Raw genomic sequence first — 24,654 nt, forward strand, 5'->3', positions numbered from 1 at the left:
AGGCGCAGAAACCTCGCGCTCCAAGGTTTCTGGCTTAGTGGGGGGGGATTCCGCAGGGGCGACACGGACCCCCATAGAACCCCAGGTAGAGCATCCCGGGGGCAAAATAGCTTGGCGGAGCTCCAGGAGCGACTTCTCCGCTGCCCGGTAAGCTCGTAAGAGCCCCAAGAGCCAGCAGAGTTGTAGTCGCGGGAGCCATTTTGAGCACTAACATTACCTCCGCGCAGCGAAGCTCTGAGCCTCCAGCATGCAAGCGGCGGATTCTTCCCATCAAAAGATCGATTTGGAATACGTCAAAATTTCCGATTAGGACTGAGAAATTTGGCACTGGGAGGAGGCTTAAAAGGGAAATCAGCCCCCCCCCCCAAATTGAGTATCAGACGATGCAGTAAAGTTTTGGAAAGCTCAGAAATTTTGTTTTAAAAGGAAACTTCTTCCTAATGCAGAGTAAGGGAAAAGGAAAAAGTGCTTTAAAATCTCTGTAAAAGACTGTGATTTGTTAAGGGGAAACCTCCCGGTGAACTTGGAGTCGGGTCAAAGGAAGGACCGGCTAGCCGTCTTTATGACGTCACAATGGAAAAGAATGTGCCTGCTTGTATGAGACTGAGACTGAGTGCTACAGACAAGCAAAAGAAGAAGTTTTAAAAAATAGACTTTAAGGCTACTCAGTGTTGAATTTGAGACTGCATAATAAGGGGGAAAAGTAAAGAAATAGAGGTTGGATCCAGTTCAGATGGGACTTTATGCTTTTTACATTTGGAAAATATAAAATAAGGACAACAACAACAACACTTCCTGCTCTGCCACAATTATGGAGGCAGAAAGCATCAACAGGAAGGAAGAGAATGTTCTGGACTGCGAGAAGAATAGTACACAGTGGGACTTGATTTTGACAATAATTTTGGAAATGACAGAGGAGATTCGTAACCCCAAAGGTGTTTCAACAAGTATGGATGGAAGGATTGATGAATTAACAGAAAAGAATTTTCAAGTAGATGATCCACATGAATTTAGAGAGGAAGAAGAGGGAGAAGTCCCTTCCCTGTTCCACCCCTCCCACCGGTGAAACAGATTCTGCAAGTGCTCCTGCAGCCAAGCTGAAGCCAACTGTATTTTTCTGTTTTCCTTTGGTCCACATCAGCAAGGCCAAGAGGGAGGTCTTGTCAACTGAGCAGCCTAGGACCTCCATATACACTGCCCAGGCTTGTGTACTGGGGAGGTCACTTTGGTGCTGCTAACACAGCTGTTTGACTTCACCACTGGAGGCATACTCCATTGTCTCTTGAGACAGACAGATGCAACAGCAGACTAAATAATACACATCTTCCACACTGTATGGATTCTGTGGGAATACTATGAAAAGGGACCAGATGAAAGGTGGCTGAATAGCCATGGTCAAATATCTGGGTATTCTTTAGCACAACACTGAAACACTACATTTCAACAATCCTCCAAACCAGGGCCTGGTGGATTATGAATGAGCCAAGGTGCCCTTGGCTTCCTTCTCCCTTCTCTTTTTTATTTAATAATATTTATATACTGCTTAATCAACTGTGGGTTAAACCACTGAGCCTAGGGCTTGCAGATCAGAAGGTCGGCGGTTTGAATCCCTGTGACGGGGTGAGCTCCCGTTGCTCGGTCCCAGCTCCTGCCAACCTAGCAGTTCGAAAGCATGTCAAAATGCAAGTAGATAAATAGGAACCGCTACAGCGGGAAGGTAAACGGCGTTTCCATGTGCTGCTCTGGTTTTCCAGAAGCGGCTTTGTCATGCTGGCGACATGACCTGGAAGCTATACGCCCTCTCCCTCGGCCAATAATGCGAGATGAGCACACAACCCCAGAGTCGGTCACGACTGGACCTAATGGTCAGGGGTGCCTTTACCTTTACTTTAATCAACAAAAACCTCTAAGCAGTTTACATAACACATGTATCCCCCCATCAATTCCTGTATAATGCTAAACATACCTTGTTATAATGGTGAACTATGCTTAGAAGCTGCCTTCCAAATCAGAATCAGAAATTGCTGGCTGAATTTGATTGTCCGTTTTGGTATAGAGGAAAATCCCTAACTATAACTTGCAGATTTTGATCTAATACAGTAGCTAAATTAAATAGGAATATGCCACTCATAAACCTAAGTCTCATTTCTGATCTCCCGATCCTTGATTTGACGTGCCATGTGAAATTAGTCAAGGGGAAGTATTCATATTTGCATAAATTTCGTATTTGTCTGAACACACTTCTACATGTTCTGAGGGAAAAGAAATATAAAACACACCAAACATGTTGACATGCTCTAGATACGAAGGGCAGCTGATTTTATTAGAGTCATGTTGGAAATTGGCTCCTAAAGAATACAATCTCTGAGAACAAAGAAATCCAAATTGGCAAAGGAAGTTTGTCAACACTAGCAGCTTCAGTTCCTAGGAACAATTTTCAGGCGTGAGTTGAGACAAAAAGCCAGACACAGGAAAAGGAACACCCGGTGAACAGGCAAGTAAAGGTGGTAGCATGATAAATGAGCCACATCTCTTTGTACTAGGAAATGAAGTCATAACCAGATGTATATTTTACAAATTTAAAATTATTAATATAAAGTTATCTTACAGCAATATACTTAAGATTATGATAAGAGTAATGTTGAAACACTTGTAAGAATACAGCCTATCACGTGCAAAAGATCGAGAAGCACTTACTATATGGGCTCACACTACTTAGTAAAATGTCTATCCATTTGCTTAAACAGATGAAGATGACAAAGAGGAATGTACTGCAGGGGACAGGGAGAGAACCTAAAGTGTTCAAACCACTCTTCAAATTCAGTTTACACCAGGCATCCCCAAACTTTGGCCCTCCAGATGTTTTGGACTACAATTCCAATCATCCCTGACCACTGGTCCTGTTAGCTAGGGATCATGGGGGTTGTAGGCCAAAACATCTGGAGGGCCGCAGATTGGAGGTGCCTGGTTTACACCCATGCCACATTCAACTTCTTATAACTGAGGCCCCCAACTCATAAACATTTTGCTAAAGTTAGACTATTCATATGTCCCAACATCAAAAGCTGAAGTTATGTTGTGCCACCTGAACAGGTTGTGGATGTTTTACACAGCTTGGTATTCTTTTTCTAATAATCAGTTTGCTATCTCTGCCCCATGCTTTGATACATCTGAGCATTACCATTTAAATCAGGGGTCAGCAAACTTTTTCAGCAGGGGGCCGGTCCACTGTCCCTCAGACCTCGTGCCGGGCCGGACTATATTTTTTAAAAAAATATGAACGAATTCCTATGCCCCACAAATAACCTAGAGATGCATTTTAAATGAAAGGACACATTCTACTCATGTAAAAACACCAGGCAGGCCCCACAAATTACCCAGAGATGCATTTTAAATAAAAGGACGCGTTCTACTCATGTAAAAACATGCTGATTCCCAGACTGTCCGTGGGCCGGATTTAGAAGGCGACTGGGCCGCATCCGGCCCCCGGGCCTTAGTTTGGAGACCCCTGATTTAAATGCTAACCTGCAAAAGTTTTAAAACAATGTACTGGTCTGACCAGGTGCTTTTTTTAGTGGTTTGTTTGTTTTCACTTTCAGTTGTATTTTATTGTAATATAATTTAGATGCTGCTTTTCCAAAAGCCTTTGTTAAGATTGGTATACCGAAAGGTAAATATTAAAAACCCTAATATTTCCTTATTGTCTGACAAAGGCCTAAAAATATTCCAGCTTTTCCCATCGGCTTATAGAAGCTTAATATTACAAAAGTTGTGAAAAAGTGAACACACCTCCTACACACCCTCATGGATAATGCATCCCAACAGAAAGGGATCTGAAATAAGGCCTTGCCATTAGAGCCTAAATGGGAGAAGTATCTAACAAGAAGGCGTTCCTGCAGATACCATAGAGCAGCTCTCAGCTGTTAAATGCTTTAGACAGCTAATGACAAAGACTTTGAAGCAAACCTGTAAGCTAATAGAAAGCCAATGAAACTACAACCAAACATTTGTAAAAGACTGCTATATTTTACACCAGTTTGAAGCTTTCAAAATGTCTTAAGACTGCTTTGCAGCAGTAAAGTCACAAGGGTTTCATTGCATGATGAATGACTGGTTGTTGTTGTTTAGTCGTGTCCGACTCTTCGTGACCCCATGGACCATAGCACGCCAGGCACTCCTGTCTTCCACTGCCTCCCGCAGTTTGGTCAAACTCATGTTCGTAGCTTCGAGAACACTGTCCAACCATCTTGTCCTCTGTCATCCCCTTCTCCTAGTGCCCTCAATCTTTCCCAACATCAGGGTCTTTTCCAAGGATTCTTCTCTTCTCATGAGGTGGCCAAAGTATTGGAGCCTCAGCTTCACGATTTGTCCTTCCAGGGAGCACTCAGGGCTGATTTCCTTAAGAATGGATAGGTTTGATCTTCTAGCAGTCCATGGGACTCTCAAGAGTCTCCTCCAGCACCATAATTCAAAAGCATCAATTCTTTGGCAATCAGCCTTCTTTATGGTCCAGCTCTCACTTCCATACATCACTACTGGGAAAACCATAGCTTTAACTGTACGGACCGTTGTCGGCAAGGTGATGTCTCTGCTTTTTAAGATGCTGTCTAGGTTTGTCATTGCTTTTCTCCCAAGAAGCAGGCGTCTTTTAATTTCATGACTGCTGTCACCATCTGCAGTGATCAAGGAGCCCAAGAAAGTAAAATCTCTCACTGCCTCCATTTCTTCCCCTTCTATTTGCCAGGAGGTGATGGGACCAGTGGCCATGATCTTGGTTTTTTTGATGTTGAGCTTCAGACCATATTTTGCGCTCTCCTCTTTCACCCTCATTAAAAGGTTCTTTAATTCCTCCTCGCTTTCTGCCATCAAGGTTGTGTCATCTGCATATCTGAGGTTGTTGATATTTCTTCTGGCAATCTTGATTCCAGTTTGGGATTCATCTAGTCCAGCCTTTCGCATGATGAATTCTGCATATGTTAAATAAGCAGGGAGACAATATACAACCTTGTCGTACTCCTTTCCCAATTTTGAACCAATCAGTTGTTCCATATCCAGTTCTAACTGTAGCTTCTTGTCCCACATAGAGATTTCTCAGGAGCCAGATGAGGTGATCAGGCACTCCCATTTCTTTAAGAACTTGACATAGTTTGCTGTGGTCGACACAGTCAAAGGCTTTTGCATAGTCAATGAAGCAGAAGTAGACGTTTTTCTGGAACTCTCTAGCTTTCTCCATAATCCAGCGCATGTTTGCTATTTGGTCTTTGGTTCCTCTGCCCTTTCGAAATCCAGCTTGCACTTCTGGGAGTTCTCGGTCCACATACTGCCTAAGCCTGCCTTGTAGAATTTTAAGCATAACCTTGCTAGCGTGTGAAATGAGCGCAATTGTGCGGTAGTTGGAACATTCTTTGGCACTGCCCTTCTTTGGAATTGGGATGTAGACTGATCTTCTCCAATCCTCTGGCCATTGCTGAGTTTTCCAAACTTGCTGGCATATTGAGTGTAGCACCTTAACAGCATCATCTTTTAAAATTTTAAATAGTTCAGCTGGAATATCATCACTTCCAATGGCCTTGTTATTAGCAGTGCTTTCTAAGGCCCATTTGACTTCACTCTCCAAGATGTCTGGCTCAAGGTCAGCAACCACACTACCTGGGGTGTACGAGACCTCCATATCTTTCTGGTATAATTCCTCTGTGTATTCTTGCCACCTCTTCTTGATGTCTTCTGCTTCTGTTAGGTCCTTACCACTTTTGTCCTTGATTATGGTAATCTTTGTACGAAATGTTCCTTTCATATCTCCAATTTTCTTGAACAGATCTCTGGTTTTCCCCATTCTATTGTTTTCCTCTATTTCTTTGCATTGCTCATTTAAGAAGACCCTCTTGTCTCTCCTTGCTGTTTTTTGGAAATCTGCATTCAGTTTCCTGTATCTTTCCCTATCTCCCTTGCCTTTTGCTTGCCTCCTCTCCTCTGCTATTTGTAAGGCCTCGTTGGACAGCCATTTTGCTTTCTTGCATTTCCTTTTCCTTGGGATGGTTTTCGTTGCTGCCTCCTGTATAATGTTACGAGCCTCCATCCATAGTTCTTCAGGCACTCTGTCCACCAAATCTAAATCCTTAAACCTGTTCCTCACTTCCACTGTGTATTCATAAGGGATTTGATTCAGATTGTATCTTACTGGCCCAGTGGTTTTTCCTACTTTCTTCAGTTTAAGCTGGAATTTTGCTATAAGAAGCTGATGATCTGAGTTACAGTCAGCTCCAGGTCTTGTTTTTGCCGACTGTATAGAGCTTCTCCATCTTTGGCTGCAGAGAATATAATCAATCTGATTTCGATGCTTCCCATTTGGTGATATCCATGTGTAGAGTCATCTCTTGTGTTGTTGGAAGAGAGTGTTTGTGATGACCAGCTTGTTCTCTTGACAGAACTCTATTAGCCTTTGCCCTGCTTCATTTTGAACTCCAAGGCCAAACTTGCCAGTTGTTCCTTTTATCTCTTGATTCCCTACTCCAAGATGTCTGGCTCAAGGTCAGCAACCACACTACCTTTACCTTAATCCAATGCAGCCTATAGACATTGATTCAAGGAAGAGACAATTGCTCCTGGATCCAAATTAGAATCTAATGTTATTATATAGGCACCTCTCTCAAAATTTCCAAACAAACCCAATCAAGGCAGATATTAAAGAATTCAGCAAAGAATAAAAGCTTAAGGAATTTCACAAATTACTACCTATGAGGTGGAAAATAAGTTACAGAAAACACCTCCAAATTCTCCCAAGACCTACAGGTGAAATAGCTACATTTACTGTCTTTCAAGACCATGAACACTAACAGGGTCTCAAGTCCTCCTCCCACTCTCAGATTCAGGTCACCCACCAAAGCCATCTCCACCCCACAGCTAGTTCTAAAACCAAAGGATCCAGAAAAATCAGTTTAATCTAGTAAAACATGAGATTTATTTGAGACGACCCACCAACTAACTTACTTAGAAGTTAATGAGATGTTGGCCAATAATTTCCAAAATCTTGCAGATCAAATAATGGCTTTTCAGTGACATCTGGACCTCTGCCTATTTAAAGGGGGCCAACATATTACATTTGGCTACAGCCATTACTGAAAGTGCAAACTTTTCCACACCAGCCATAAGTCGCCAATATCCAACAAGCAAGTGGCTGTGTGGACAAAACTCTTGTTGACGAATCTTCGGCGAACAACAGCTAAAACCTACCTAACCAAATGTGAGTGAACAGGGCATTGAACACTGCAGTTCTATACTCTCCATGTCAGCAGCAGCCAAGTCAGACCTAACACAGGCAATTTCATCTTCAAAGTGCCTGGCAAAAATGTCATAGCAAGCTGATGAGGCATCTGTAAGTGAAGAAGCAGGAGATTGTAAAGGTTCTCTCATTGCCTTAAAGAGCCCTACTAGACAGCCCTGAGCTGACACTGATGGTGAAGTAAGCCTTCATCACTGTTTCATAACCAGAGCATAGTCCTTTAAATAGACTCTATGATGCAAGTTTAATCAGATTCAACATAAATTTGCTGGATTTGAAATATGTTTGAGCTATTCTAAACTTTAAGGAGCATCAAATTGATTCCCATAAAACCAAACTGAAATTACTTGTGACCAAACATTCATGTGCAAGCAAAATTATTTATTTTTCATCAAAACATTAAGCACTGAAAACTCATAACTGTGGCATTCCAGGGAGTGATCTCTAAATAGCTTAATGAAGGGAGTTCCATGGGTAATATTATTTTTAGAGTAGTCACAAACTAACCTGTAGGTGGAATTAATTTCTCACACATTAATTAAATGCAAAGCTGAAACTCAGTATTCTTCAGCTGATGCATCTGACAGCGGGCTTTGGCCCATGAAAGCTTATGCTACAATAAATCTGTTAGTTTTGAAGGTGCCACAAACTCTTGTTTTCCCTGCAACAGAGAAATATAGCTAACCATGTGGAATTAAACACACTTTTAAGAATTTTCATAGAGTCACAGATTTTCCTTAGGTATCTGTGCACAGTTTATTTACTCCAGCAGAAAACCTAAGAAATTACACCCACACAAAATCTATTGGGAAGAAAACCCTTATTAAAATCAAATGACAACTCAGGGGAGAGGGAGCAAATGGCAAGATCAAGCACAGTGGGCCTGTGCAAGTCTCTTCTATTTTCTTTGCAATCCTTAATTCACAAAACAGGTGGATGATAGACCCTCTAAAGCAATGAAATCCTGTAATCAAAATGTTAAACACATATGCAGCTTTAGCAATAATTAGCTAGAGTTTGGGGGAAATTAAGAGGCTCTACAAACACTGGTGCTTACAAAGGTTAAGAAGCACATAGAGGTCTATTTAAATTCAATACTACCGGGTACATGCACATTTGCATAGGCAAGGATGCTTGTTAAGGGACTGAAAGGCAGTAGGAGGCAGAATCTTAGCATTCCTGAAACCCCAGAGAAATCCACCCAGAAAGCAGGTATTTCCTATTGAAGATATCAGTCCAGATCCTGAGGAGGGGCACTTTCAGGGGATGCTGCTAGAAAGTGGGAGCTGAAAAGCGACCATTTGTTTGAGTAGTTCATGGTGTTCAGCACTTTGAATCTCAAATAGTACGTGTTAAATTTGAAATGTTTTTTTAATAGTCTAGTAAGAGAGACATAGCTCCATAGCAGAGCACATGCTTTGAATGCAGAAGCCCCGTGTTCATCCATGGAATCCATTACAATGCTTCTCAAACTTGCGTCTCAAGCTGTTTTTTGGACTACAACTCCCATCCATCTCTGACCACTGGTCCTGTTAGCTAGGGATGATAGGAGTTGTAATCCAACAACAGCTTAAGTCCCAAGTTTGGGAAACATTATGCTATGACATGAGGTAGCAGGTCTGAGAGAGACCTTTGCCAAGGACCTTGTAAAACCATTGCTATTTTGACTAGACAATACTGAGTTAGATGGGTGAGTGGTCTAAGAAGGAGCCTCCTCAAGTATCCTGCACTCATCACTCTACTGACAATGGCCTAGTTTTCAGAGTTAATGGTGAACAGAGAAAACACTCCCATTTGCTCCTCCCCTAGAGCAAGAGAAACAAATCAGGGGACTTAGCTTTACAGCTGAACAGAGGATTGTGGTTTGTTTTTATCAAAAAATTGCTTAAAATTATGTTTTGTTTGGAGTGAAACAAACCATCATTCTTGGGCTTGAAGGGCCAAACCAAGAACAGTGGCTTGTTGCTTCCACTAGCAAAGGAGCAAAGCAGAAGCTATTTGCATGCTCACAATAAGGCATTAAAATATGGTCCACCATGACACGACATGACTGCCATGGAAATACAGTAAGAAGGAACAGCCATGAGTAAGAACAGAAAGGCACCAAACTTAGAATGGGAAAAGGTGTTCTTGCACTTGGAAAGACTACTGTTTCTGGTCCCCACCAAGAGCTGTCTTCAGAATAATCAAGGGGCCTCTAGAAAACACAGGAAATCAGAGGCTGGTGCTATGCAGCATTCAAGCTATTCACCACAGCTCTTAACCATAGGTACAAGAGCCGCACTAAAATTAAGTTAAGTGACCACCAGTTTGGCATTCTGTCATTTCAAAGCCTAAAAATCTATTGATCAAACAATCAAGACAATTTGTCTTGTCAGTGTGGAAGCTGGCACAGAAAATCTACCTGGTGAGGGGTATAGACTGAACAAATTTTAGAACATCTGATAAAAAATGACTAAGTTCTCGCAGTTTAAAAGCCTGCTTTGAACCATAGTCTTTATTCTGTTTGCATTTTTGTATCCACTGAAAACATAGTTGAATCTTAATCTTTTGGCAGTTCAGATTATTTTAACAATTCAATTTTTTTGTGAAGGTGTGCCTTCTGCTGGTCTGGTGAAAATCCATTCAGTGTTCCCAAAATTGTGTGGGTTCAAAGTGCCTGTTTTAATGAGACATGTAAGCACATAACTAAGGCCAAGTATAACAACACAGCTATGTTTGGCAGTCTGAAGCTTCCCTGGTGGAGCTTTCTTCCCAGGGGTCAACAATTTTATTCAGCACTGCAAGGGCTCACACAACCTCACAAGCATGAGGAGGTCTAGGCTTCTTCCCAGGCAAGGCGGGGGGATTCCCACTCTCTCCCCAGCCACAAAGATCAGAGGAAGCCTTGGATTTACTTTGGCTCTATGCCCACTGGGAGTTCGGACTACCAAGTACAAAGCCAAAGTTTGCCTCTGCCTTCCCCGTTCAGCTCTAAGTTGGAGCAGGAAGGCAGATTTGGGTCAGCTTGTGCTGAAGTTCATTGGGTACTCCAAAAGATCAGCAAACCAAGCCTTGCCTCTACCCCACCAAGCTAGATGAAGGGTAGGGATAGAGACCAGAGTGGGAGGCTGATAACGGACTACACAGAATCCCCAACCAATCTCCAAAGTTGAAATTGGAGAAGAGAGCAAAGAATTGTCTCCAACTTTGCACTGTGCTTTAGATACACAGGACAAGGTCAGCGACAAGCCTCCACCCAGCATTACTGGTTGCACAATGGATGTGTTGGTTAATATGGCATCACAGGTGAAGTCAAAATCATTAGCTGGCTTGAAGCAGAGAGAGCATTATATATATACAGTATACTCATACTGTACAATGGGGAGCTACAACCATAGCAACTATGGACTGTAGAATGGTAGATGATTTCTTGGTGACACAAAGGAATTTTTTTTTAAAGCACAGTGGCAGAGAAGGATACACTGAGCAACTATGGAACTAGTTTATGGAGAGCAGGCAAGGTATTTAGTGAAATTTGTTAATAAAACAGACTGAGCATGAGAAATACTATTATAGAGGGGAAAAAACCTTATCAGTAGAAAAGGTGGAGTCATTCAGAAAACTATACTGACAGAATAGAGTTTTACAAAACACTGTGAAAGGAAAACTCACTCCTGTTCATAACTCATTTTATTTTAGGCACTTTTGCCCTAGCTTTCAAACATGTTCACAGGACAACTATAATTTTATTTCTTACATTCATCCCACCTTTCCAACAAGGAGCTTTAGATGGCCTGCATGGATCCCCGCCCCCCACTACCCTGTGATAATTTAGGCACACACATGCATGTACACCAGGGTGGATTTGATTTAAAGCAAAACGATTTAAATCACAATATAAATCACTAGTCAGTAAGCTTTGATTTAAATATTTTTTTCTTTGACATTCCTGCTGGTATAATCTTAATATTTACAACCAGATGAAAGTTTCATTTTTGGAATAATACATTTTCAGAGTAGTTTTTACAGTTATATCAAAAATTACGGATTTGGTTATACTATTAGAAATACATAGACAGATAATTATGACATTATTGTGAGGTTTAATAAGTTAACTGTTTATATTTGGACAACTTTTCTACTGTGCTTTATTGGAAGGAGAAAAATAATCATTCTCTTAAAAACAATTTAAACAATTCATTTAACTAAAATGATAACATTACAGCATATGTATCCATGTTTGTTAAGTGATGTGGTTAAACATTTTTTTTCAGCACACATGAAAAACTTTTTTTAAATCATTATTTCCTGATGGCATTTGGACTATAATGTAACTTAAATAGAAAACTATCTTTAGAAAGATTTGTTTTCCTCCAAGAGCATTTAATTTAAAAAATCCAATTTAAATAAAAAAATTTGATTTAAATAAAAAAAATCCCTTTTTAAAAAATCATTGATTTTTATCCACTCTGCACACCTACACACCTACACACACACACACACAAAGGGAGAAGGGAGGGAAGGAAGGAGGGAGAACCAAAATCACCTAGTGCAGTGGTTCCCAACAGGTGGTCCGGGGACCCCCAGGGGTCCGCGAGCTATGCCAGAGGGGTCCGCAAGATGCTATTAGAATGAAAAATATATTAAATATATTTCGTATGATAACAGATTTTTTGTTTTGGCCGCTTCCTGCATGAGCAGAGTCTAGCGCAGAGTCTGTTTTGCAAAGAGGCAGCGCGCGCATTCTACTAACGCTCACCTCCCCAAGATGTTTTGCGCGCGTCGGCTTCATTTGTGCGCTACTGCGCAGGTACCCTGTCTTCTCCATTCCCCTCCCTCCTCCCTGGCGTGCGCTGCCTCTTTGCAAAACAGTAGTGTTTGTAAACAAAGCGTTGTTTTTCGCGGAAGCTACAGTTCGCATAGTTAAAAATGGACCGTTGGTTAAAAAGTGGTTCGTTAAAACGACAAAGGCCTACAGATGAAGAGGAAGATAATGCATTTGATGTTCAAGCAAGTAAGTCAGTGACTCTCGAACCGATCTTGTCAGTGTCCATTGAACCTAAATCGTCGGCGTCCCTTGAACCTAACCCTTCCAAGATCAGTGTTAAGCTTACTGGAAAAATTAATTAGGAATTAGATTTAGGATTAGGAATTAATGGGGGTCCTTGTCACAATAGCGGCTCGATGAGGGGTCCTCGAGAAAATTTTGTTGGGAACCCCTGACCTAGTGAGTTTCATGGCTGAGTGAGGATTTGAATCTGGGCTTCTTTAGTCTAGTCTGACACCAATGTTAGAAACTGAGATAAACATAGGTTATGGAGGCAACAACGGAATGTGCTTTTTTATAACAAGAATAAAGGTACCCCTGCCCGTTAGGTCCAGTTGCGGACGACTCTGGGGTTGCACGCTCATCTCGCTCTATAGGCTGAGGGAGCCGACGTTTGTCCACAGACAGCTTCTGGGTCATGTGGCCAGCATGACTAAGCCGCTTCTGGTGAACCAGAGCAGTGCACGGAAAAGCTGTTTACCTTCCCGCCAGAGCTGTACCTATTTATCTACTTGCACTTGACGTGCTTTTGAACTGCTAGGTGGGCAGGAGCTGGGACCGAACAACGGGAGCTCACCCCGTTGCAGGGATATAACAAGAATACAAAGTTGAAAATGAATGAACTACAGCTAAAATATCATTCATTTTCCACATGGTCTATTCCTTCCCCTGCCCTCCCCCCTAATATTCTTAAGAGGGTCTCTTCTCTAGTCTTCGTAGAGTAGCTGGAACTGGGGAAGCAGAAAAAGGTCCTCCTTTCCTTCCACTCTGTAGTTTTAATCTAAAATCTTAGCAGCAGTGCTGCACCGAGCTCAGAAACTGCTTGAGCTAATGAAATTCCCTGTTGCAAAATGTGCCTAGAACAATAGAAGTTTTGAACACTGTCTGACACTAACCACTGCCCAAGCCTGCCTATGCAACGGATCCAAGAAATAAAGTAATTATTAGCAAGAATGACATAATGGTGGGCTTTAATGATCCACAATCTATCAGGAGTAGCTCAGATTACATTCTGAAGAGGAGCATATGTTTTGTTTAGGAATCATTGAAGAGTTAGGGATGCAGAAATCACTGGAGGAAGCTAGAAGGCTTAGATAAGAGACTTACTGGCCAGCCAACAAGTCAGCACATGGAATAAGGAGGCTGGGCATGTAACTCTCAAGATGCAGCACAGTAAGCTGCCTTATGCCAAGCCACAGCACTGATCCCTTTAGGTGCGTATTACCTACACCACTGCTATTCAGTGCTGGGTTGGAGTCTGATCCAAGATGGGTCACAACAGGAGCACTACTAGCATGCAAAAAATATTAAGAAATGGGTCCCCAAATGCATGCTTGGGTTAAAAGTGGGTCCTGGGGACTTAAAAAAAAAATCAATGTTTTTTTATTAAAAAAACATAAAAGAAATCGGATTTTTAAAATAAAAGTATTTTGTAGGAAAAATATTTCTAAAGATAGTTTTCTATATAAGTTACATTATAGTCCAAAGGCTTATTTTCCATCAGGAAATAAGGATTTGTTTTAAGTTTCTCATGTGTGCTAAAACTCAGTGCAAGTTTTTTTTTTTAAATCATTTAACCACATCAGTTAACAAACGGATACATATGCTATAATGTTATTGGTTTAGTTAAATAAATTGTTTAAATTGTTATTTAGGAAATGATTATTTTTCTCCTTCCAATAAAGTACAATAGAAAAGTTGTCAAAATATAAACAGTTAACTTATTAAACCTCACAATAATTTCATAATTAACTGTCTATGTATTTCTAATAGTATAATCAAATCAGTAATTTTGATATAACTGTTAAAAAACTACTCTGAAAATTTATTATTCCAAAAATGAAACTTTCAACAGGTTGAAAATATTAAAATTATACCAGCAAGAATGAGTCTTTCTGTAAAAAAAAATATTAAATCAAGTCTTACTGACTAGTGATTTAAATTGTGATTTAAAGCGATTTGATTTAAATCAAATCCACCCTGGTCCTGGGTCTGAAAGGGTTGAAGATACTGTATTGTATTGGCCCTCCAGGGTTTTCAGAACATAAGAGCCCTTTCAGACCAAAGAGCTATTTTGTCCAGAATCCTGTTTCCAATAGTGACCAATAGTTGCCTCTGGAAAGCTCACAAGCAGGACATGAGCACAACAGCAATCTTCCACTCCTGTTCTCAGAGACTGGCATTCAGAGGCAGCTTGCTCTGATCCTGGAGAAAATATATGCCCATCATCTGAGTATCATGCCTTTCTAAAGCCATCTAAGTTGAGGTCCCTCACCACATTTTGTGGTAGTGAATTCTGTAGTTTAATTATGTGCTTTGCAAATAACTAGTTTTTATTTTGTTTTTTGTTTATTTTATTTATTAAATTTGTATACTACCCTCCATTCACAGATCTCAGGGCGCTTCACAATATAAAACATTTTTGTCTTCTGTATCTTGAATCTGTCACCCTTATAGCTTCATTAGATGACCCTAGGTTTCTGTAGTATGAGAGGGAAAGAAAAGGTTCTGCCATCCTTTTCAACACAATATTTTATATACATGATCCCTATTACCCTATTTCATTCTAAACAAAAAAAAAGTCACAACTCTTATAGGGAAGTTACTCCAGCCCACTTATCATTTTGGATGCCCCTTTCCTGCTTTACAGCAACCAAAGCTGTAAGGTAACTGTGCTCTCACCATAGATCTGTAGACAGGAGTCTTTCCCAAACCTACCTTAAGATGCCTAGAATTGAACATCAAGCATTCACATGGCCATGGACCTACAGGTCTTCTCCTATATGTGAATAAGGTATTCACTTTTGCAGACAGTGGGTGAGGGCAAGAGTTCAGCAATACATATCAGCAGCAACCCTAGTAGGGTGCGTGTCACTACTAAAACACAGTGTGTGCATTTTAATTTGTCATACAGCTTGTGGGGTATGGAATTTTCACCATTCCTAGTCCAGAAGAGGCTGAGGAGGAGGAAAGGAATGGGAGATTCAGGAAGCTGAAGAAGCATGGAGACCACCAAAAGGCATAAACTGTTTCTTGTTTTTATATGTTTTTGAAAGTGGAAGCATTTTTGGCAGGGATGCATGTTCTCTCTCCCTCTTTGTTCCTCTCCCACAGCTTAAAATATTACTCATCAACTTCCTTGGCTTCTGACATTTTAGCAGGCATTGGTCGCATATCTCAAAGCCTACCTTTGCAGACAAAAGGGAGTAGAAACTCTCAGAATTCCAGGAAGCTGAATTCTATGTTCAGCACATCATGATTAACTCTCATAGAATAGCAGCATAGGTACTGCCCTGGTAACTGTGGAGGTTCAATACACAGGAAGAATTTTGGTGAAACTGAAGCCAATACAGCTTGAGAAAGACAGCAGTCATGTGGTAAGCCAACAACTACAGTTGTTCGGATGTCCAGAGAAATGGAGGGCAGTTACACTTGGCTTTCCATCTGGCCAGAGTCTAAACCATCTGCCTCTCATGTTACAGCTGCCATGGGGAATATTGTACATTGGAAACCACATGGAAACTGGCCATCTGTTTCAACCCACAGTTGCAGGAGGGATAACCAGAGATTACAACTTCACCAGTGGCCACTAGTGAAGTGATGCATCTATAGGACCTAGAAACTGTACAGCAACTGAATGATGACATGAGGGGAAAGGAATTTCCAGTTCACTGAACACTTGAATACAATACAGAGGTATTTCTGCATAGCATAATGGGAGGCTCAACGTGAAGTGAAGGTTGAAAGTAATATAAGACAGCATTCTGTAAGTGGGACAAGTGGGAGCTGCAACAAAATGTGGCTGTGTATCCTCATCTCCTGGAAGAAGTTCAGATTTCCTGTCAATCAGGCAGCCATGCCCTCCTCCAGGATACTTACTCCACCGCCACCCTTCATTTTTCTATTCCAGGTGACATTCAACATTCCATAGCTACTAAATGTGGTCAGTCTTCACAGATCTGTTGGGGTGTGGCGTTGCTTTTAAATCTAGTTAGGTTTTCAGTTTGTTTTTTAATTGTACTTCTTTTAATCTCAACATTTCACAAATCTCTCAATCCGCCGTTTGGGCTGCATTGTTATCAGCACTCACCATCTAAGTTTGCTGTTGGACAGAGTATTCTAACACAGGTGGCTTGAAAGTACAGTGGACGCTCAGGTTGCGAACGTGATCCGTGCGGGAGGCACATTCGCAACCCGCAGCATTTACAACCCCACGTCTGCGCATGCGCGAGTCGTGAATCGGCGCTTCTGCACATCAAAATCCAGAACTAACCCGCTCCGGTACTTCCAGGTTCGACACGGAGCACAACCTGAAAAGACGCAACCTGAAGCAGCTGTAACCCGAGGTATGACTGTACTTTGAAACATAGGGATAAGGTAAACTAGCTAGGATGAGGCAGGCAATTCATAGAAAAGAAAATAAGGTTCCTGACTGAACAGAAAATGTTGTGTGAGGGGTGTTGTGTATATAGGGGCAATGTGTATGACAGCTGTACAGCATTTTTCTATGCCACACAAAGGTCAGAATCCTGTGTGCTATGTTAATCAATCAATCAATCAATCAAGAACAATTGCTACCTCCCAAGCTTCCTTATTTTTGTTCAGTAACCTGGATTAGAATCCTCACTTCACCCACTAAGTAAAATATACTTTCTTATCCTTTTACATTCCTATTTGTAGGACGGTCATACAAACAATAACTAATGTGGTTTGGTAAAGGGACCCCTGACCATTAGGTCCAGTCGTGGATGACTCTGGGGTTGTGGTGCTCATCTCGCTTTATTGGCCGAGGGAGCCGGCGTACAACTTCCGGGTCATGTGGCCAGCAGGACTAAGCCGGTTCTGGTGAACCAGAGCAACGCACGGAAACGCTGTTTTACCTTCTTGCCGGAGCGGTACCTATTTATCTACTTGCATTTTGACGTGTTTTCGAATAGCTAGGTTGGCAGGAGCAGGGACCGAGCAATGGGAGCTCACCCTGTCGCGGGGATTCGAACCACTGACCTTCTGATCGGCAAGCCCTAGGCTCTGTGGTTTAACCCACAGCGCCACCCGCGTCCTATACTAATGTGGTTATGTCATGGCAAATGTGCATCTTTAAGAGGTTATGAGAACTCATAACTTAACTCTGATACAGTACAGCAAAGAGAAAATTAATTCAATGGTCTAATGCCACACTGAACAGAATACAGAGACAGATATGAGATATTCATGTTTAGTTTTGTGTTTAGCTATGCAGATTTCTGGCTTCAGAGGCAAATAGATCAATCTCAATGACAAACATATCAAAAAATATTCTGATAAATATACAAAGTTCACAATATATGTATTGAATAGTTTAGTGAAGCACACAGTAGATTCTATGCAAAGCAGCAAACAGTGCTTATTATTATTTCAATGGTTTCTTATATAGCAAATTTCTTTGAATAAATTATCAATATACTGTACATGGTTATGGATATACACTGCATTCAACTCCTTACTTAGCCATCAAGCTCTCCCTGAAGTGGTCTGGGTCACTCCTGGTCTAACCATTTACAGGCACTTCTCACAATCCCCTTTTTACACAAATGCAAAACCACACACACAAAAAAACTGCTTCAGGCTCAGCCCTTTACAATCACTTCACACAAATAAATCCAAACATACACATAACTCAAAGCACTACAACCAACCACTACATACAGGCTGTTGTTCCCTCTTGCTCCTACACCCCCATTTCCCAGACCTACTGGCTTTTGCAAGCTTCCTGAGGCTGAAATCCTACACCTGATAGTAAATCCCATTGAACTAAATGAGCCTTAATTCTGAGCAGGCTAGTATAAGATTGTGCTGTCAGTCTGGCAGCAGATGATTGTTCAACTGAGAAGCTTCACCCGGCACAACCTAGCCCTGAATGTGTGTTGAAATATGACTTGCCCTTACTTAAATGATGGATTGAAATTGAAATTTTAAAACCTCACATTTTTATGGATACACAACAGATTTTCACCAAAGCAGGAAGGAGAAGACCTCTGCAATTTCCTTGAATTTTTGAGTGTATCTAAACCAGCAAAAGGGAAAAACAGAAGGTATATTTTAGATGTGCAAATAATTGTCACAAAGTGGATAAATTTGCACTTATTGGGGGAATCTTTAAACAACTGCTTTATCTCAGTAATTTCTTATCAGATTTTATTTTTAATGTGGATTTATAGTGTGCTTAGCATTTAGATTTTCTGTGTTAACCTTTAGATAATTTGGACAAATAGTCTTGATTTTATTAGGATTACAGTGGCAAGACTTTACAATAGCAGAATGTCATTTGATCTTTCCACCTTAACTATACGGCAACAATGTTTCTGCAATATAGAGTGGTGAAGATCCTGCAGCAAAACCTGCAGTACAGGTTCAAACATGTTGTAGGGATGCTAGTTTGCTAGTTACTATGTGGGGATGCATGGATTGGATAGATGCTAGTTACTATGTGGGGATGCATGGCTTGTAGAACACCACTCAGGAAGATGGTGTTCTACAGGGCTGTACTCCTCATAAGAAAGAAGTCTGCAGTCTAAGAATGTTCCTGGATCCAGCTACCCAAGTGGCCTCTGTGGCATAAAATATATTCCATCAGCTGCAACATCTCTTGGACATATTTAGCCTCAGTATATTGGCTTCCTAGAGCATGACTATCCACAATGAGTTCTCTTATGGGTCTGACCAGTCTGACCAGTAACCTGAGAGATAGCCTTCTCAGTGTTGGTACCCTGTCAATAGAATTCCCTTCCCTGGAGCCTACACTGCCAATCTTTTTTTTACCTACTATCTTTGGTTTAGGCACTATCTCTTGGAGTAACTCAGTGGTAGCCAACATAGTGTCTACTATATATTTTGGACTACAACTCCCATCAGCCCAAGCCAGAACTGCCAGTGGTCAGGGATGATGGGAGCTGAGGTCAAAAACACCTGGAAGGCATTGCATTGGCTATCCCTGACCTATCTCAAAGGGCTGCTGAGAGTGTAAAAAAGACAGGGAAGAACTGTATGCCACCTTGAGCATATTATATAAATATAATAAATGTTATTGAGTGATTGCTTATGAAAACCTGAAAACATGGTGGTATATGATTTTGTTTTAAAATTAATAAATGAGGGGCTGTACTTTGAAAGAGGACATCCACTGTGAATTTTATGCTTGATGTGGGGTGGTGGGGGTGGAAGAATTATGGGGTGCATGGTCCTAAAGGGACATTAGGGAAGTTCTTCCCCACTCCTGCCAGTGTAAGAAGCCAAGGAACACAACTGAGGTAGCTACAGAACTGCTCACTGGAGAAAGAAGGAGTTATATTTCAGCTAAGAGAAAGCTATATGGGAAGGAAGTAAGGGATTATTCACTAAAGGTTGCTGCTGATGAAGCAGTTGGTCTGAAGGCAAAACTATTGAATTACCTTAGCAAACTCTACTACTAAACTCACTTTAGCTATGGTAAGAGAATGCAGGGAGAACTGGCAGGTGAGAGGAAGAATACATAACTTTTCTCATGCCAATGAAACTCTCCATTGCAGCCACCTTGGTCCACCCCCCCCCCTTAGCTGGGTTTACTTCTGTTCTCAAATGGGGAGGGGGCTGTATTCTCAGATGAAAAACTTGCAGGTGGATGGAAGTGTCAAGGATTCTCTTTCTGCCTGCTAGTTCTTCCCTAGAGGGAGAAGGATGCTATCCACTAGACTGGAGCAATTTCATTCAGATGCACTGAAATATTCACTATTGCTTACAATAGAAGAGTAATTAGAGATAATGGGCGGGGGATTCCTGCTACATACAGATGGGAGCACTGTGGGGATCTAGGTCAGACGTTTTAGGCAGGGTGAAAAATACATTGGGGGGGGAGCACACTAGGACAGTAACATTGGAAAGGAGTGCTATCAGAGATAAAAGGTTGCATGTTTTTATAAAGTAAGTAAGGCTTTAGGGTTTGTGAGAAGAATGGCTGTGAGTAGGGAGAGAGAGAGAGAAAGAGAGAGAGAGAGAGAGAGAGAGAGAGAGAGAGAGAGAGAGAGAGAGAGAGAGAGAGAGAGAGAGAGAGAGAGAGAGAGAGAGAGAAGTTGTTCTTAGAGCAGGAAAAATATGGGGGATTCTAACAAAAGTAGTTGGAGCAGCACACTGGAGCAACAAGACAAACTGGAGAGCTACCTGCTAGTAACAGGAGGGGGAGGGCTCTTACACAGAAAGCAATCGGTTTGGGGTTACATTGTGCTAGAACAAGAGGAGCATTATGTATTGGAGGGTCATCGGGAAGGGTTGCCGGATACTTCTTGGTACACTTTTTAAAAATACACGGAGAGGAAAAGCTTGCTTCCCGCATTGTTTGCATTAATATATGTGCAATCACATATCCATACTAACGCTACCACTTTGCATCACTGTAAGCATACTTACATTAGTACACTTTTCAGGCACCCACCTTACAGCCCAAACCTGCACTACGTGGAACGGAGCTTACTGAAAGGTTCAATGAATGCACAGAGGGATCGCAGCCATTATAAATATTACGAATTAGAACTAGATGGGAAAGCGGGTGGGGGGGGGGAAAGAGTACACGACAGGCAAATGACATTGGGGGGGGGTTTCCTACAGACTTCTGGCTTTTCAAAGCGGGGGGAATAAATAAAACTATGAGCCAAAGGTCATTAAAGAAGCAACCCCCCCCCCCGCACCGCCTTCCCCACCCCATACACACACACATACTGAACTTAGGGAGGGGTCTTTCCAAGGGGAGGCTTCCCACCCACAAATGCAAGCAAGCACCCTTTTCATTCCGCGGACAGGAGAGGGGGGGGACCTTCTTCACTTACTAAGGGTCGTTGGTGAAGCGGGGGCTCCGCGGGGGCTGGTAGCCGTACAGGTGACAGTAGAGCACGTCGAAGCAGAAGCAGCACATCTCGGCCGACACCACCATCTTCCTGCAGCCGCCGGGCCCGACCCCGGGCGAGGAGAGGAGCGAGGCGGCGGCCGGCGCGGAGAGGCCTCCTGGTCCCGCGCCGCAGCTGGGCGGCAGCGGCGGGGAGAGGGCGCAGCCGGGGGAGCCCCCCGCCAGCCCCCCGAGGCTGTTGAGGCGGGGGGCGCCCCCCGGCAGCGCAGGAAGGGACCCCGGCTCGCCGCAGCCTCCCCCGGACCCGGCCGCCGCCGCCGCCCCGCCGCAGTGCGAGCTGCCGCCGCCGCCGCTACCCGGGCCGGCCGAGCCCGACGGAGGGGAGCTGGAGAGCTTCTGCTTCTTCACCCCGCAGCAACCCGCCGCCATCTTGGAGCCGTCTCCCCCCACGCAGCGCTTCCGACCCATGGCGGGGGGGCCGCTCCGCCGGCCGGGGGACGTGCGCCCGCCCGCCCCGCCTCCGCCTCCGCCTCCTGCCGGGCCCGCTCCGCCTGCAGCCGGGGAGGAGGGGAGTCGGGCAGGAGGGAGAGGAAGGGGCGAGCGGAGGGGGGGAGAGAGAAGGAGGGAGTACGAGGAGGCAGGAGAGGGGTGAGGGGAAGAGATGGAGGGGGGTGTGATGAGGAGAAGAAAGAGAAGAGGGGGAAATGTGGGGAGGGAAGAAAGAAAGCGGGGAGGAAAGGGAGGATGTGAGAAGGGAGAGAGAGAGAAAGAGAGGGATGTGCGGGAAAGAGTAGAGGGGACGTGAGAAAGGAAGAGAGAAGGGGAGCGGGGATGTGGGGAAGGAGAATGGAGGAGGAAGGGACGGGGGATGTGGGGGCAGCAAACGAAGAAATAAATGTGGGGAAGGAGAAATGAAAGAGATGGAAGGAGGGGGATGCGAGGACAAGCGGAAGATGGGAGATGGGAAGGTAAAGATGAAGGAGCGGTGTGCGAGGAAGACGCGGCAGAAGAAGGAGCGAGGGAGAATTGATTGAATGGAAGGAGGGAGGGAGAGAAGAAGGACCCAGGGAATAATGGCCGAGCAACAAGGATGAAGGGAAAGGGATGTGGAGGAGAACGGAGGGAGATGTGTTGGGAAATTTAAAACAACAACAACGTGGGAATTGGGGTGCGGGCGGCGTTGATGTACACAGTGGGGAAAAGAAGGGGTATAACGAGAGAAAAATGAAAGAGCAACATTAGTAGCCTCCCCCTTGTCCCATTTTGACAATCCCCTCCAGATCCCATATTTCCCCCTCCCCCACTCCGCGTTCGTTTCTCAGTGTCAGGAAAGCCTTTATAGCCTCAGCTTACGACGGTGCTTGGGTCTGCGCTTTTTTTCCCCTTTTCGTTTTAATCGCATTATTAAAAACACACTGCACACACAAAACCAGGTATACTGTCTGTAAGGTTGTAGTTCAGCCTGCCTCCCAACCACCCCTCCCTTCGGAGAGAACTGAAAAATGCCCTACTAAATAATTCACATGACCTGAGTTGGCTTGGAGAAGGAAGGCGAAATGTATAAGTCTGAGTCAGCAAGCCAGAGCCTGGGAGGATCCTGTTTTTTTAAACACCCCCAACCCCCCCCCCAAAAAAAACCAGCAAAGTGCAAGCTGCTATCTGCCGTTGGCTACCTTGTGACTGATTATTTGGTGGGAAGGGTTCGCCCATGGCTCCCAAAAACGCCACCAGAGAGAAGGGCATCCTTTATAGGCAAGGTGAGTGAAGCAGCCCAAGAAGTGCATACATTTTTTCCATTGGTTTTAGAATGATACATATAAACAAGCAAAATAAAATAATTATTTGAAACTGTTCTTCCTTCCTCTCTCCCCACCCCACCCCAGCTTTTAACATTGCCCATTGACACTTAACAGTTAAGTGACAATCCTATGTATACTTAGTGGGGGAGAAGTAATAGCTGCCTTTGAGGCTTCTTCCTAAGGGCAAATGGGCAGTGAACAACATCCTCCATGTTGAAATCCTGTAGTTTCCCACAAGAGCCATAGGAAGCTTGACTTTTAAAACCAAGCCAAGTGACATGAATGTGAGATATAGGGTGTATTTTTATATATCTGAGCCTTGAAGCAGGGGAGTTAATCTAGTGTGGCAAGATGTCATTATGTTCAGGGAATGGCCTTTAAGGCAGATCATACCACCTCTGCAGCTTCATCATACATTGCTAGAGCAACTTATTTTAAAGCCACTCACAACCCCTTTTGATTAATGATATATTACAATACTTCAGCACACAGTAATCAGACTCATATCAAATCCAGAACACTGTTTTTAGTAGCAGTGTTTGGTTTTTTTTAAAGACTGTTTTATGTAAAACACTAGTTTTAAAAGTTTGTCGTTATAGCAGGCTGATCTACATTCACACTATACATTTAAAACACTCTTATATTGCTTTACCAGTCATGGAGAATCCTGGGGTTGCAGTTTGTTAAGGGTGCTGGGAACTGTAGGTCTGTGAGGTCAGCGTGCTGAACATACTACAGTTCCCAGGATTCTTTGTGCACAGACTTGATGGTTAAAGTTGTTTAACAGTGCTTTAAATGTATGATGTGTATGTGATGCAAGACTTGCCCTCCAGGAAGCTCTCAAGCAGAGTATTTAAGGCAGCAGCTCTCTTTGCTTTTTTGTCCACCTGCCGTTCTGCTCCTCTACCTGTAGCTGGGGTGGGGCAGTACAAGCTTCACCTCGGTATGCCTCTGAAGCACTGCAACTGAGAATGCAAGTGGAGAAAGTACTCTTATGATCAAGATTCTTCTTGTGGGCTTCCCATAAGCATCTGATTGGCCACTGTGAGAACCAAATTCAAGATTAGTTATTGGCCTCATCCAGTTGGGCTCTTGTGATGTGAACCTTCAAGGTTCTCTCTTTGTCCTGTCCTTGGTGGTGTCAGTCTCTGGAATAGAGGCCTGGGGTTTGTTTTTTTGGTCTCCATTCACCTGTGTCCTAGTTTGCAGCCTGCTTTTACTATCCCACAGAATTCAGGGGGGTTAAATGATAACTCCCAGCTGCTCTACATAGCATTCAACATTCTGGTCACACTAAATTGGGTCTACTACTTCCTGAGATCAACATTGCTAGGGCACTAGCTGTAAATGGAGCAGAGGCGTAGAACTAATTAAGCGGCAAGATAGCTATGCGGTGACCTTACAGAAACAGTGACTGTGATCTTAGAATACTTAAAACAATTATGAATGATACACTCCAACTGAACATGATTAATCATTTTAGGGTCCTTAACAACTCTTCTGTATATAGAAGGCTTTTCTTTTTTTTAGGATGCATAATGACAAATATAGAATAGCGATTTGTGCAGTAAGAAAATAGTACATCTCTTGTTTATTGATGGTTTCTCACCTTGGTATTTTAAAAAAAGTTCTTCTGGGGTTCTTTTCTCTCAGAGGAGAATAAAAGCACCAAAGAGAACAAACAGCAGATAAGGAA

The 24,654-nt window shown here is 42.9% G+C and overlaps 1 protein-coding gene across 2 annotated transcripts in view; it reads right to left on the minus strand.

Moving 5' to 3' along the window:
* AMMECR1 (AMMECR nuclear protein 1) overlaps nucleotides 1–21,642 on the minus strand; it is a 99,528-nt gene extending 77,886 nt beyond the window's left edge. For both annotated transcript variants that reach the window (XR_009557029.2, XM_035113674.3), the window contains exon 1: nucleotides 21,143–21,642. Coding sequence is in view for 1 of the 2 variants with exons in the window: in XM_035113674.3 (XP_034969565.3) it covers nucleotides 21,143–21,627 (485 nt within the window). In the remaining variant the exon portion in view is untranslated. The remainder of the gene's footprint in view (nucleotides 1–21,142) is intronic.
* Between the last annotated feature and the right edge of the window lie 3,012 nt (nucleotides 21,643–24,654).

Source organism: Zootoca vivipara, chromosome Z2 (genome assembly GCF_965207765.1).
Source record: "Zootoca vivipara chromosome Z2, rZooViv2.hap1.1, whole genome shotgun sequence".
In the NCBI taxonomy this organism is placed as follows: domain Eukaryota; kingdom Metazoa; phylum Chordata; class Lepidosauria; order Squamata; family Lacertidae; genus Zootoca; species Zootoca vivipara.